Genomic DNA, 13894 nt, shown 5'->3' on the forward strand with positions numbered 1-13894 from the left:
AGTCAGCCACATTAGTGACTGATCAGTTACTCACACGCAGTTGCTGTGCACAAGAGCGAGCTCATTACCTACCCTGAGGGCAAAAAAAAGACAATCTGATAAGATAATCAAAACTATTAATTCGTACTTCTCCCAGTTTTTTGTCTCTTATTTCTCTTCCCCATCGCCCCCCTCGCCTCCATCTATCTCCATCGCTACCACACCCCCCTCTATTTTTGTCATCTCGTCTCTTTGTTTCCTCTCTCCCTCCCTTCTTATCTGTCCATCTCGATTATTCTCCTCCCCGTCATCACCCCCCCCCCCCACCACCACGCCAGTCGCCTCTCACTTTCTCTCCATCTCTCCCCTTCATGCCCTTCCCTCTTCCCTCCATCTTTACTCAAACCTGTAAAAGGTTATCGAGCTCCTCTTTCCATCAGAAGCAATTCAATTAGGTCTTTGCCTTACGAGAGTTTTTTACTATCCAAATGGGCCTTGGCTGCGGCTGTTGCTGCTGCCATTGCTCCAAATTCTTTCAAGGGAAGGGAGGCGAGGGGGGGGGTGGATATAAGCATTCATTCTAGCTCATTGTCAAGGTCTCCCCCTCTAAAAGGCAATCTTTTCACTCTAATGGATTTGTTTGGATGTATGAAGGGTGAACAGCTGAGGGAGTTTGTAAATAGACTGTTTGTTTCAGTCTCGCTGGGTATTGTGTACAAAATATTCACTCATGCTTGAAAGTGTCATACATGGTAGCTGGAGAAAGTGGAGTATTTTAGGATTGCTTTCTAATACGGAGATGAATTTATTTCTAAGCCTGAAGGCTTAGGCGAGGCCTTCCTTTACCGTTATCCTCCCTTTCATGTGCCCCCCCCACAGCTGAAGTAGCAGGTCAAATCTGGACAGGATCATAGCTTTCATCTGGATTTCTCTGGTTTGTTTAGTTTGTGGAAAGAGTTTTTATTATGTTATCCATCAAGTTCATATTGACTGTGTAAAAGTCTTTGTTCTACATCTTGTTCTTTCTTTTTGCCCCCTTTTTCCCCTCCGGAGACTGCTGGTATCCAGCTGTCTGTGTGTGTTGACTGTACCAGCCATCATGCTGCGACACACGCGCGCACACACACACACACACACACACACACACACACACACACACACACACACACACACACTCTGGGTTGACTCCCCTCACCCATCTTAGACAGACACAGGGAGGGCTCAGCATGACATCCAAACGGCACCCAGGGCAATGCGTTGGGGAGCATCAACATTCATTTTTCCATCATGTGGGCGTGCATGCACAAACATGCATACATGCACACACACACACACACTCATGCGTACAGTTTGACATGTGCAGGAGGCATCTACGCAGACACAAATGGTTGTGCATCAAAACTTGCCCGCATACACACACTTACGGCCAATATTAGATCACCCTATTTGAAGATTAGAGGCATCTCAGAAAACAAAGCATCTTCAAAGGCGGAGAGGGGGGAGAGAGACAGGGAGGGAGGTCTGGGGGAGGAGCGGGTGGGAGCAATGGAAGAGGAGGGGAGGGCACTCCACAAGAGGAAAGGGAACAGAGGAAGGAGAGAGGGGGAAGGAAATCTGTGATGTATTGTGATGCCCCAGTTGCCGATTTGGCTCTTCCGCCACTTATTTATCCTGATCAGTCGCTCCGTGTTATCCTCTGTTGACTCTGCGGTTCCCTCACTCCTGCCTAATAATGGGCCTATTACTGGCTGAGAATGCCACTGTTTGACAGTCCTGTGCGCACTTGGGTGCTTCAGACACTTATTTGCACTTTGGTTCTGCGGTTACACGGAGGTCCCCGCTCATGAGACTCTAGTAGGACTGAGGTTTGAGGTCGAGTTAGTGGTGCAGCGTTTAAAGATTTGGTTGAAGTTGCGTGCTTAGTGAGAGTTTCTGTTCGGGAATGTTTATAGCCGGGCTGTTGTTCAGAAAGCTGGTGGAAGTAATCACTTTTGAAGCCGCTTTATTCTGCATAAAAATCTTTAATAATATTATACTTTATATACTGTTATAGTATACCTTTTTTATTTTCTTAATATTCTTCTAATATTCTTTCCGCCTGCTACTTCTATCTAGCTTTTTTTATGGAGTTCTTACTTATCTGAACTAAAGAACTGACAGATTGTAAACCCCCCAGAGATAAACTTGTATTTGTGCGCTAAATACTATAAATGAAATCACTTTGACTTTAAATTTGTAGCAGTTGGCAGTTAATACCATTGCCAAATGAGGATGCATGGCTAAATGAGCGTTTTGGGACTGAATAAATAAGTAAATAAAAGTAGTGTAAAGCTCATTGGTTTGAAGATCTCCCTCATGTTTGTAGTTAATCCGCATCATCAACATCTTTCTTTGAGATTTTTTCCTTCCTTGTGTCCTAAATTCAACTTCATGAATCTCATGTTCCTTAACTGAGTTGTCTTTGCTTGTTAGTGTAATTTTGTTGCTGTCATGTTCTTTTTTTCCCTTTCTGCCTTTATTGTTTTTAAGCTCCTATGCTTCTTTTACTCCTTGGTTTTTTTTAACCTCATCTGCATGAATTAGTGTTTTCAATCTTATCGCTGTGCGTCTTTTTAATTATTGAATTGTATCGCTTGTTGGAGTTGTTAAATTGCTTCTGTACCTCAGTGCTCTGTCCTTTGTACACCACATCACTGACTTGTGCTTAACTGATTTGTCCAGACCCTGAGGTAAAGGTAGTGGTGGTAAATCCAAGACTACATAGTTAAGACACTTAACGATTTTATTCATTTATTTCAGTTCAGTCACTCATTATGAGTTGTACTACTCAGCATGTAAAAACACCTGTATACACCTGCTCTGGAAAGCCAAAGTTTGAAAAAATATCCCTGATGATGGTAGTCATGGTTCCACTGGCTAGGGATTGGAGACTGCAGAATTTTAATGGGAAGAGGCATATAGTTTGAAAGACATGGACATTTACCAGGCAGAGATGTTCTAACGAAGACATATTATTGGTTGCAATATGGGAAATGTAGGACCCGGCATTTTTGGAGCTTAACTCATACTTGAGACTAAACGTCACACACGGTATGACGGATGGATGATTTTACCACTTTTTCCATCAGTGACAATCTGTGTGCATATAATCATTAGTTTCGCGCCAAGCAAACTGATTCTCACCTGATTTGTAGGTGTTTTCTGGTTGGATTTCTTTCTGTATTTTGTAGACAGATTTCATCAACATAAAGGTAAAATTGCACATTTTTGTGCTTAGGGATGTGCCAGTATCAAATTTCCATGATACCATTGTGGCCATAAATATTACAGTAAACAGAATTATGACAATAATCATCAAACTCTCCTGAAATACTACTGTAAGTGCTAAAATATAGTGGGTATAGTATGCCTTAGATTTGATCAAACATAACAAAGTCAACATCAAATACAGTAAAACACCATGAACAAAAGCAGGTTGGTTGTTCAAGGTGTTTTCAGGTTTTCATACATGATTTGATTTCTTTTGGGTGTTAACCAAAAAAGTATGCACATGTGATCAACAGTGTGCAGGATTTTGGGGTTCTTGCACAGTCACAGTTTATGATCAGTTAACAACTAAAATCCTTTTTAAAAAGGCATGGGAATGTTTTTGCGGTTTTCATAACCGCCATGCTCCCTGACACAGTTCAGGTTCTTACAAGCTATTAGCACAGTCTGCCCCTCTGCACACTGCCTCCGCACTACTACCAACAAACACCATGGGCAGAGCTGAAGCTGACCCTCGAGGAAGAACGTAATCTGCGTTTCCCCTCTGTCACTCATGTAAAATCCATGCTCGCTCTCTCTTGCTGAACGTTATGACTAACTAATGTTAGCATAGCAAGTCATGGCCATAGTTGTAAATGCTAGACATACAAGGACCTTATTTGCTGTCCCTGCTGTTGTTACTCTTGCCTCTGTTTTACCAATGGCAAGGTAATTAATTGTTGCCAGTATTGTTACCAGCAATATATTTCCCCACGGAGTATGGTAAAACCTGTATTCCTGCACATCTCTACTCACAATATCAATCTGAATCAATTCAATTAGTAGTTATTTGCTACATTTCCCAGAATACCTTTTGACAGAAGAGAATGTGACTGAACATCTGAAATATAGCAACACTGCCAAGCATCAAAACCTTTTCATTTATGACTTCATCAATACTATACAATGAAACCAGACAGAAGAGATTAGGGGAGGGGACAGTGTTTGTGTTGTGCCCTACATGGTTTGTGTTTAAGATAACCTAGCCAGCAGGAGATGATCACTGAGGCTAAAGTTGTGCCAAAGTTTAACCCACTTTTGAACTGCTGGTTTTTGAAGTGTGGTGGTAAACAAACTCAAAAGCATGACCCACTCACTGACTTACGTAATCAACTTGTATATTTGAGATGGTGAAACTGGGTTTTGCTTTCAGCTGAAATGACGCGACGTTGCAGAGGCACTCCAACTGTGCGTTGGACTGTGAAAAAAGCCGAGAACAAAGCAGTAAAGCAGAGACAGCCCGTGCTAGCAGCACAGAATCTTCTATTCTTTCAGGCTCTCAACAACACTTCTATTTTTTTGTGTAATGGCGAACATTACCACTGCATCATCCACAATTTTCTTTTCACGGCTTTTCGCTGCGAGACACTCGGCGCTGAGTAATTTTCTCTGCAAGTGTCCGGGGTTTACCATCTGACGGTGCGTGGTGAGCGCTCTGTGCTGTAATTAGGACCGTGCTTTCTTTTGATTAAAATAACACATGTTGGTAGCCCACGGCGGAGAGGCTATGAAGTGTGACTGCTGACCTTCTCGCTTCCCCCACGAGAAGGAGAGGAAGTGTGAATGAGTGTCTGAGGTGCCTCTCAGCCCTGGCAAAACTCGCACACAAAGTGTTTCTGCCTCCGTTTTATCTCTCCATCCTATTCATGTTCTTTCTCTCCTTTTGCTCCCTCGCTCTCATTGTCCTGATCCTCCTGTATCCACCCCTCTTCTCTCTCCCTCTTACCTCATCCATTTGGCCTCTCCCACACACGCTGCCTGTCTCTATCTCATCCCACATTCTCACATTTGCTCACGTTTTTTTTAAATTTTATTTTCCCCTCAGCCCATTCACCCAATCCTGACCACTCTTCAGCCCCTATTTCTGCTCTTATACACTTACTCTTACTCCCATCTATAGTACAATCCTGCAACCCCTTCCCATTATCTCCTTTTCCCTATCTTTTTTTTCTCTTTTTAAAGGGTCCTTTGGGTTTCAGAGCGCTCTCTTTGCCATCTCTTTGATTCGGATGCATTGGACTTTTTACGAGAGAATCTGGAACAAGATGTGTTTTTGAGCTTTGCATTTCTTTCCTCTCATTTGGCTCCATCCCTCTCTCTCACTCTTTCAACCACTCTAAAGTCCACTTATAAAGCAGGACCTGGGGCATCTGTGCTTTCAAACCCCTTGTCACACACACACACACACACCCATGCACGTAAGCTGACAGATTGACTGATGGCAGGGTTGTGTTCTTGTGATGCTGAGTTTATTTGAGTGATGGTAGCTGACTGTGTGTGTATGTGAGACAGGGAGAGAGACTGGCGAGCGTAGTCCAAAGCCAGCTTAGCAAGCTATTGTGCATCATTATACGTGCATGAGAGTAAAAACGGAGTGTGTGTGCTGTACTAGCATGCCGGACTTATGCAAATGTCTGTATCGGAATGTTTCTGATTTTGCCCTGTGTGTAGATTGTGTGTGCGTGTGTGTGTGTGTGTTTTTAAAATGCCCTTGTGGCCAAGCCAGAAATACCGCAGGCGGCCAAATCTGGCACTGATCCTCAGCTTGTTCCCTCAGAGGCAGAGCGCTGCAACACACACACACGACCCAGAGACACACTTTGATTTGCACCATCTCGTTTGAAGTGCAAGACCCAGAGCCTGGCAGCTTATGATTAATATAAGCCCCCGCCCTCTGCCCTCCCGGCTGTGCGTGGATGCAAACACACATCTAGAAAGAGACACATTTGTTGTTTTCGTGCACGTACCGTACACACACTCCCTCTGTATGGCACGCACTTCCACCCTGCCCTCGTGGTCTGCTTCAGGGGCCGGCTGGTTGGCTAGCTCTTTGAACTAGTACTTCTGACAATGTGCCGTCACAGCAAGGGCACCTCTGTACCCCCCCGCCATCCCATCATCCTTCTCTTTTGCCACTTCCTCATCACTTTTTGAGATTGTCACCTGCCATGCCCCGGCTGACTAGGTCAAAAAAGTTGCATCTCATCTCGGAGGATTTCCTGTGCGGAAAATGAATCTTTTGCGTGGCTTTTAGGATTTTCGATTCGTCTGTGGAGGAGAAGGTTGCCAGAATGCCATGAGGGGGAAAATAAATCTTGGTTGTGGCTAGTGGGGCTTGACTTAAGTGCTGGCTATTTGTGCCAATTAATATTAATGGCTGGATAATTTATCCTCATTCTGATGCTTCAGAAAGAAATTCTTTTTTGTTGCTTTAGAAAAGCCTTTAGTTGTTTCACCTGTTTCAGACAGCTCATTGATCTGCAGTGAATGAACCAGGATTGCCCGGTAGGGGGTCAAATGGGCCCACTTTTCTAGGGGTTACAGCTCCATCCAAGGGGGACAATAAGCAATACTGTGAAAATGTACACCCAATTACTGCTATAAAATATTAAAATTATATGAGAATTGACGTTGACATTATTTTGCAAAAAAACAAAAAACAAAACTATACTCTCCTTTCATCAGGATTAACTGTGACAAATATTTTATCTGCATTTCATTTGAAGTAAACTGCAAAGTTCATCTGTATCTAGAAAACTAGATCAATTTACTGTCATTTATATTTCTAATCATTACATCCAAAATTGTATTTAGTGATTACTTTTATGTAGTTCTATACTTCTAATAGTAATCTAAATCTTCTATATCTTCTGAATTGATCCTGTTTTCAGCTCACAGTCTTCCCTTTGGATGTCGAGCTGAAGTTACTTTAGCTAACATATCATTTCACAGACTGACAGGACAAGCTGCTGCCCAGCTCTGAATCCAGATTAAGCTGATTAAAGTATTGATGTGATGTACTTTAGAACTATTGGATTCTGACTATTATCTATTTGCTAGCGTTAGCTGTTCAGTACTGTCATGTAGTTACAACAGACCGGGATGGAAAAAGACGTGCACGGCTAACACTAGATCTATAGATTTATTGACCGTCAGACTTCTCACTCTGCTGGTCTTTGAGAACAGTAAAAAAAAAACTCTGTTGCTTTTGTCTTTTGTCCTCTGTCCTCTGTCTGTCTACACAGGATGCGTTCAGGCACAGTACTGAGTGTAGGTCACCAGTGTTTTGACAGCGCTCAAAATAGAAGCATATCTGTTCCATCAGACGCTCCTGAGACGGATGACTGAAAAACATGGCTGAAACCCCTCCTGCATAGCCACACTGTAGAAATGAGAAGCTTACTAACGGCATAAATCCTGCCCTCGATATTATGGGGGGGGGGGGTTGTAGCGAAGGGACATTTTAAGTTTGAAGTGGGACATTTTCGCAATGACACGCTCTGGCTCAAACCCTGTATCTGTCATACCTCATATATTGAATAAAAATCCCTCAGATTTTTTCCGTCACTGCTGCACATACCCCATCTAAGTAGTCAAAAAATAAAGTAACTGTCCTGAGTATCGATTGTCTCTAATGATACTTCAATGGTCTGTAAATGATACATCAAGAGAGGAGAAACCGTACGGAAGAGGCCTTGTTCAGCATCGGAGGATCAAATCAGCACCCGTCAGAGAGCCTGCATTATTGATGCCTCTGTTTACATGACGAGACCTTCTGTCAGCTTACAAGGCTTTTGAAGGGAGAATATGCTTCTGTCTTTCATTTTCTCACTATATATATCTTTCACTTCTCTTTTTCTCTTTCTGTGTGCCTCAAGGTCCCATCACGCTTCCCCCGCTCCTTTTCTGGATTTATATAACAGAGTTTTCAAACTTGTCAAGGAGCTGTGATTGGACTAACAATATTCTGCGAAGGCCCCTCCACTAGCTCAGATTTTGCTTTTCTTGGTGGGGGTATCATTCTGTCTCCTCCTTTTTAGTCCCTTGTTTTCATTCCTCCATCTCATCTCTGTGGGAGTCTGCTATGGATGTCTATATAGTTAAGACACAGGGCTGATCTGTGAGGCCAGCTTTGCCGGGAGTTGGTGTAGTATCCGAAGACTTTATTATCGGGAGGGAAATCTGGTGTCTCTGTCCCTCTATCGCCTCCTCTATCTCTCCCTCTCTCTCTCTTTGTATGTTTCATTTTCTTTCTTCCTCTCACCGCCACTCAGCGGGGCGCCATTAGCCATTCAGCACAGAGAGGCCTTGAGGAATTGAAAGCGACAGAGCAGAAAAAGAATAGAAAAACTGAAACGGGGGAAAGGAGACAGGGGAGTTGAGAGAAGGGAGGAGGAGGGAGGGGGTGAGAGAAGGAGGGGATGGAGTGAGGTGTTAAGGCAGGAGCAAACCAGACAGGCCACTGTGGCACACAGGGAGATGGAGGGATTAGGGATTAAGGAAGAAGACGGGGGAAAATGAACAGATATCCATGGAGATGAAGAGAGAAATCGGAGGAATGACAGGATGCAAGGCAGGGAATTATGGACAAGACAAGAATGGAACCTGAGAGCCAGCTGAAAAAGAGCAAAACGAAAGTGTGGCCAAGAATTAGAGAGAGAGAGCTAGGGAGGGATAGAGATGCACGGTGCATGCATGGGGTATGCTAATTATAGATTTTTGAATTATGAATGAGATTAATTACATAGGCAGATGCGAATGTATTCACATTTTCCTTCACTTATTTTACCCCAGACACTTTTAAATGGTAATGCCTTTCTTTTGGCAAAAGCACACCTCTCTTTTTGCTTACTCTTCTCGTCTTTTTTGTCCTTTTTCTCCTTGCCCCCCCCCCCCCCCCCATCTTACCGTTTCCTCCCTGATGCAATGAAGCATCTGTTGAATAAGTGTTACTTGGTTCCATCAACACAACTTGGCGCAATGAATCGAACTGCCATGTGACTCTCAATCTCTCCATAATATTTCTTTCACAGGCGCTATCATCATTAGCTTGCTAATGTTTAGAGTGCTTAGCGTGACTTACGGGCCATTCGGATGAGCTGCTGAGATGATTTGCTCTCTTTATGGGGTGTTTGTGCTGTGCTATTTTTTGCTCGTTTTAGCATTTTGCATTTCCTGCTCTGTGACAGAAAAATGAATGTGTTCTCCCCTCAGGTCCTGGCAACATGGAGACTGTATCTCTTTGCTGTCAAAGTGCCCACCAAGGTAAATGTTCCCCCGCTCTCAGTGGAATTTTATGGCTTTCACTTGCCAGCCTTGATCTTATGGTAATTCGCAAGAGATGTGACAAAAAAAGTAGCAGACTTTCAGAGCAGGAGAGAAGAGATAACGATGATGACTGTGGCGATGTTTTAGAATGATAGGCGTGATGATAATGTTGTAATGTAATGTAAGAGTGAAGACAATAAGTTGGCAGGTGGCACAAAGTCAGTGTTTTGAAGCAATAGTTTGGGACATTTTGGGAATTATTGCTATTTGCTGAGTTGGATGAGAAGATTGATGCTGCTCCCATTTATTAATATGAAGCTACAGCCAGCACTTGGTTAGCTTAGCTTATTGTTGTTTATACACTTTGATTTGTGTACGGATTAAACAAACAAGATACAACATGTTAATGCATGAGAGGTGCCGGTAGGCAGATTTTTGTTGCCTTAGGACAGAGCCTGGCTAGCTGTTTCTCCCTGCTTCCAGTCTTTGTGCTAAGCCAAGCTAACCGGCTGCTGGCTGTAGATTCATATTTACTATACAGGCATGAGAGTGGTATCGATCTTCTCATCTACCTCTCGGCAAGAAAGAGAATAAATGTATATTCCCAAAATGTCAAAATACTCATCCTAAAGGATAATTCAGGTGTATTTTAACTTATTTCTGTAGGTTTTGGCATCATTTTTATTTATCAGTAATGATAACATTGCACACACCAGAATAATTGCTGAGATCTGCAACAGTGGCAACATCACTATAACAAAGTCAAATGGGCCAAGAAACACGAGCGGTAAAACAGGCTGTGATTAAGTCAGCAGTTGTTGATTCCAGTTGATCTATCATGGCATCGCTGGCAGAGCTTTCGCTCAAAAGTTTGGAAATTATTCCTCTCTCATCCAGTGCCAGAAGTAGTTTCTCTGTGTCTGCCAGAGTCAAAGCAGGCCCGTCAGTCTCTGGAGGCACGTGTAGTTGCTGCCTACCCTGTCATTAGCCAAACTGGAAGTCAACAAGCCAACAGTTGAAAATGAAACCAAGCGCACCCAAAATACAATTCTACAAGTACAGTAGATCAAAGTTCTTCTGCATCCTGTGAGGGATCTTTGCAACCAACAGGGTAATCATTTTTACTGTTAGCCTTTGTTTTCTCTTAAGTTCAGGGTTTGCTTAAAACAATAATGACTGGCTGCCCGTGTTTCTTGCCCCATCTGACTTCTTTAAAGCGATGTTGCTGGGTTCCCAGATCTCAGCAGTTACTTTGGTGAATACAGTATCATCGTGATCAAAAGAAATGAAAATGTTCAAAACAATGTTTTTGTGCTGTTCTTCAGGTGGAGGTCACCTTCAACTTCTTGGAAATCCGGGCAATGAACACCTATCCAGAACACCAGGTGATGCACTGAGGTTCAACTGTTTTTCTGCTGTTTGGACTTTGACAGCTGTATGAAGTAATACTATTGAAAGACTGTCATGTCCATATACAGGTTGTCATCGATACAGACAAGACCACCTACTCGCTGAGACTACAGACCCAGGACCAGCTGGATCACATGGTCAGCCACATCAACTACGCCCTCTCCCGAGTCTTCAACAACTCTATTTATGCGTAAGCATCTCCGAGCATCCTCGCCTCGAGGAGAGAAACAAGTCTCTCTGTTTTTGTATTGTATGTGCTGAGGAGCGAAGACAAGTTGGCTGACGTTAACAGCACTCGACAGTGCGTTGGCAAGTTGGCAGCTTCACTTTCGGGCTGCTTTGCTCCTCAGCAGCCAAATGCATTCTTGTATTGCTGTAGTTTGCATCCAACCCATTCCTGTGTCACGTTAGACTTTAACACCCAGCTATCACTGGGATTAAATCAGCCAGCTGACACTGAGTAGGCTGTTACCTGAAGGCATTGTTGTTGGTTCTTTTTTTTTTTTTTTTTAAAGCAGCTTATTTAGTATAAGCAGTGAGTACAGAATACACAGTCACTGACGGAGCAAGAGACTCCAGTCAAAAAGCCATTCTTACACAGTTGTGTATCCTCTGAACTTCATAAAGAGAGGACACACACTAAAGAAAAGACTGGGTAGAGTTCAGATCAAGTGGTAAAATGTTTGTCCCATGGTCATGTGAATGTGTGGGTGAGCAGGCAAGCAAGGCGGAGTGTATTCCCCTCTCTTGGGTCTCATCTACAATTTCTAAGAGCAATGGGATTGACTGTGCTCTGACGATTGACCTGCACAAGGCTATCTCCGCACTCTATCATCTTTCAGAATGGCTCTTTTCCATTAGGGCCAGGGCAGATGATTGCTTCCAGTGAGAACATTTAAAGAGAATACAGAGGGAGGGGGAAGTTCTTGTTGCGGGTTTGATTGTGCAGCCTTGTAACTGATTGGTGCTGCTGTATTGTATCACATAATGCTGATAGTACCAAGATAACAGGCGCACACACACACACACACGCTCCAGGTGATGATTGTCGAGATAAGGTGGGGATTAAGGTCACGAATGTGGTTAGGTGGTGTGTGTGATTTGTTGACAAATGGGATTAAGGATGGTGTGTGTTGTATGCAACAGTATAGTGGTGTAATCCCATTAAAAAGCCAAAGCAGGTACAGCACAGTATTATGTACGAACACAGTATTTACTTTGTGATCCCAGTACTTACTCTTTTCTGCTTACTGGATGCTTTTTGTCAAAGAAATGTTAAAAAAAAAACAACAACGAGTAAGCCGAGGAATATGCTTCTTTTTATGTAATTGCAACGGTAGCTTCAAACATCCTCCCAGGGATCCAATTTTACAGTTTACATGTCATTTATTCGCTACCAAAGCAATGTCATAAACAATTTCAACATTGCAGGCGATTACTTTCCATCTTAATTCTGTCTGGAGCAGCTGTAATCAATGAAAAATAAGTGTGCTGCAAATTAGCATCTTGCCAATGCAAATAAGACAGTGTTATCATTTTGGAGAGATTATGTAGCTGTGTTTCATTTGGTAGTCAATGGCTAAATTTGGTTCTGAATCTTTGTAAGTCAAATACCCTTTTGGTAGCCTTATTTACTAAGTTGTCTGAGAGTGTATTTTTCTTTATAACAATGTCTTGCAGGGAGTGGGAGGATTATACTCAGCCTTGTAACAGTGTACTGTCTCTTGGGCACTGAAGTGCTCCACTTATGCAGCTGGGAGTTTAGTGCCTTGCTCAGGGGCACTTAAGCAGTTGCAGCTAAGGGGGGGGCAGGGCATAATATTTACCATCCCCCCCCCCCCCCCACCTGCAATTGGTACCAGAGGCTTTCTAATCACAACACTGCATCTTGGTATGAGACCTCGGTTATCTTCAGGTTCACGTTGCTCCTGGAAACACCTCCGGTCTCTGTTTGCGGCACAGGTTGCATGCAATCATTAGCTAGCACTTCTTTACACTGAGGCCGTGGTGAGTCATTTGAGCCAGTCAAAGTAAACCCCAGCACGCGGTACTGTTTGTCAAATATCTGACGTTTTGGTTTGGCTCCTGTAGTTTCAGGCTGCAATGCTCTTGGTATCAAAAATCGCTTCATTTAGCTCCTTTACGTACCACAATTGCCTCCCATGAGCAGCATGGGCAGCAGCAGGCCAAAATACAGTAACTTCCGGCTGTTTTTTAGAACACCTGCACAAACTCTTTCACTTCACGCAGCATCTTCTCACGTCTCTCCCTCTGCGCCAGCCCATCAACTCTCCTGCGGCCCCCCATGCTGTAAAATTTGGTACACAGATTAAAGGTACCTTTTGGATGAAATGTAATCACTATGGTGACCCCTTAGCTTTTCATCTAGTAGCATCATCTGGTCCAAATTTGAATTTGTACTTTGTTTTATGACCAAATCTACCTGCCATTCTAATCATCCAGAGCTGTATTTTTTTTGTTCAGGGACAATTCGCACATGCTAGCATGCTAAGACGGTAAACATTATACCTGTTTAACATCAGCAAGTTAGAATTGTCAGTGTGAGCACATTAGCATTTAGGTTTAAGTACAACTTAATGGAGCCGCTAGCGTGGCTGTCGGTTCTTGTCTGGTTTTAACCTCTTCTCTCCCTCTTTGTCTTTCAGTCCTCCTATCTGTCGAGCAGAGGGAGACCTCACTGATGGAAGTCACAAGTTTTCACCAAGCTCTGAATCATTAGACCCCCAGAAAACCTGTGGTGAGTCCGCTACATTTCCATCTATCGCACCAAACACTACACAGTCGCATTTTAGTGTCCATCCAATCGCTGACTCACTGGCTCACACCAAATCATGTTGGAGACAAGTGGGTCAGAAGACCAAAGTTGCTGGATGCACTCCCTTTCTGCTAGTAATCCTATTAATCTACAAGAGGAGCTCTTTCATGGTGCAATACTTTCATCTCACCTCAATATTTACAGCTAATCTCTCACTCTCTGCTGACTATCTATGGCCTCGCTCTACTTCTGCTTTCATCTCTGGCCTGCACTCTTCCTACGTTTCATTCCTTCATATGTCTTCTACCCGGCTTTATTCTATTTTGGATCTGCTGTGGTCTGGTTTTGGATTGATTTGTTGTCTTCTCTCCATCT

The 13894-nt window shown here is 43.3% G+C and overlaps 1 protein-coding gene across 1 annotated transcript in view; it reads left to right on the plus strand.

Moving 5' to 3' along the window:
* carmil3 (capping protein regulator and myosin 1 linker 3) overlaps positions 1-13894 on the plus strand; it is a 72848-nt gene that overhangs the window by 4406 nt on the left and 54548 nt on the right. Inside the window, exons 3-6 of the mRNA XM_070918947.1 lie at positions 9280-9330; positions 10659-10718; positions 10812-10933; positions 13410-13501. Of these exons, the coding sequence (XP_070775048.1) occupies positions 9280-9330; positions 10659-10718; positions 10812-10933; positions 13410-13501 (325 nt within the window). The remainder of the gene's footprint in view (positions 1-9279; positions 9331-10658; positions 10719-10811; positions 10934-13409; positions 13502-13894) is intronic.

Source organism: Enoplosus armatus, chromosome 14 (genome assembly GCF_043641665.1).
Source record: "Enoplosus armatus isolate fEnoArm2 chromosome 14, fEnoArm2.hap1, whole genome shotgun sequence".
NCBI classification, from domain to species: domain Eukaryota; kingdom Metazoa; phylum Chordata; class Actinopteri; order Centrarchiformes; family Enoplosidae; genus Enoplosus; species Enoplosus armatus.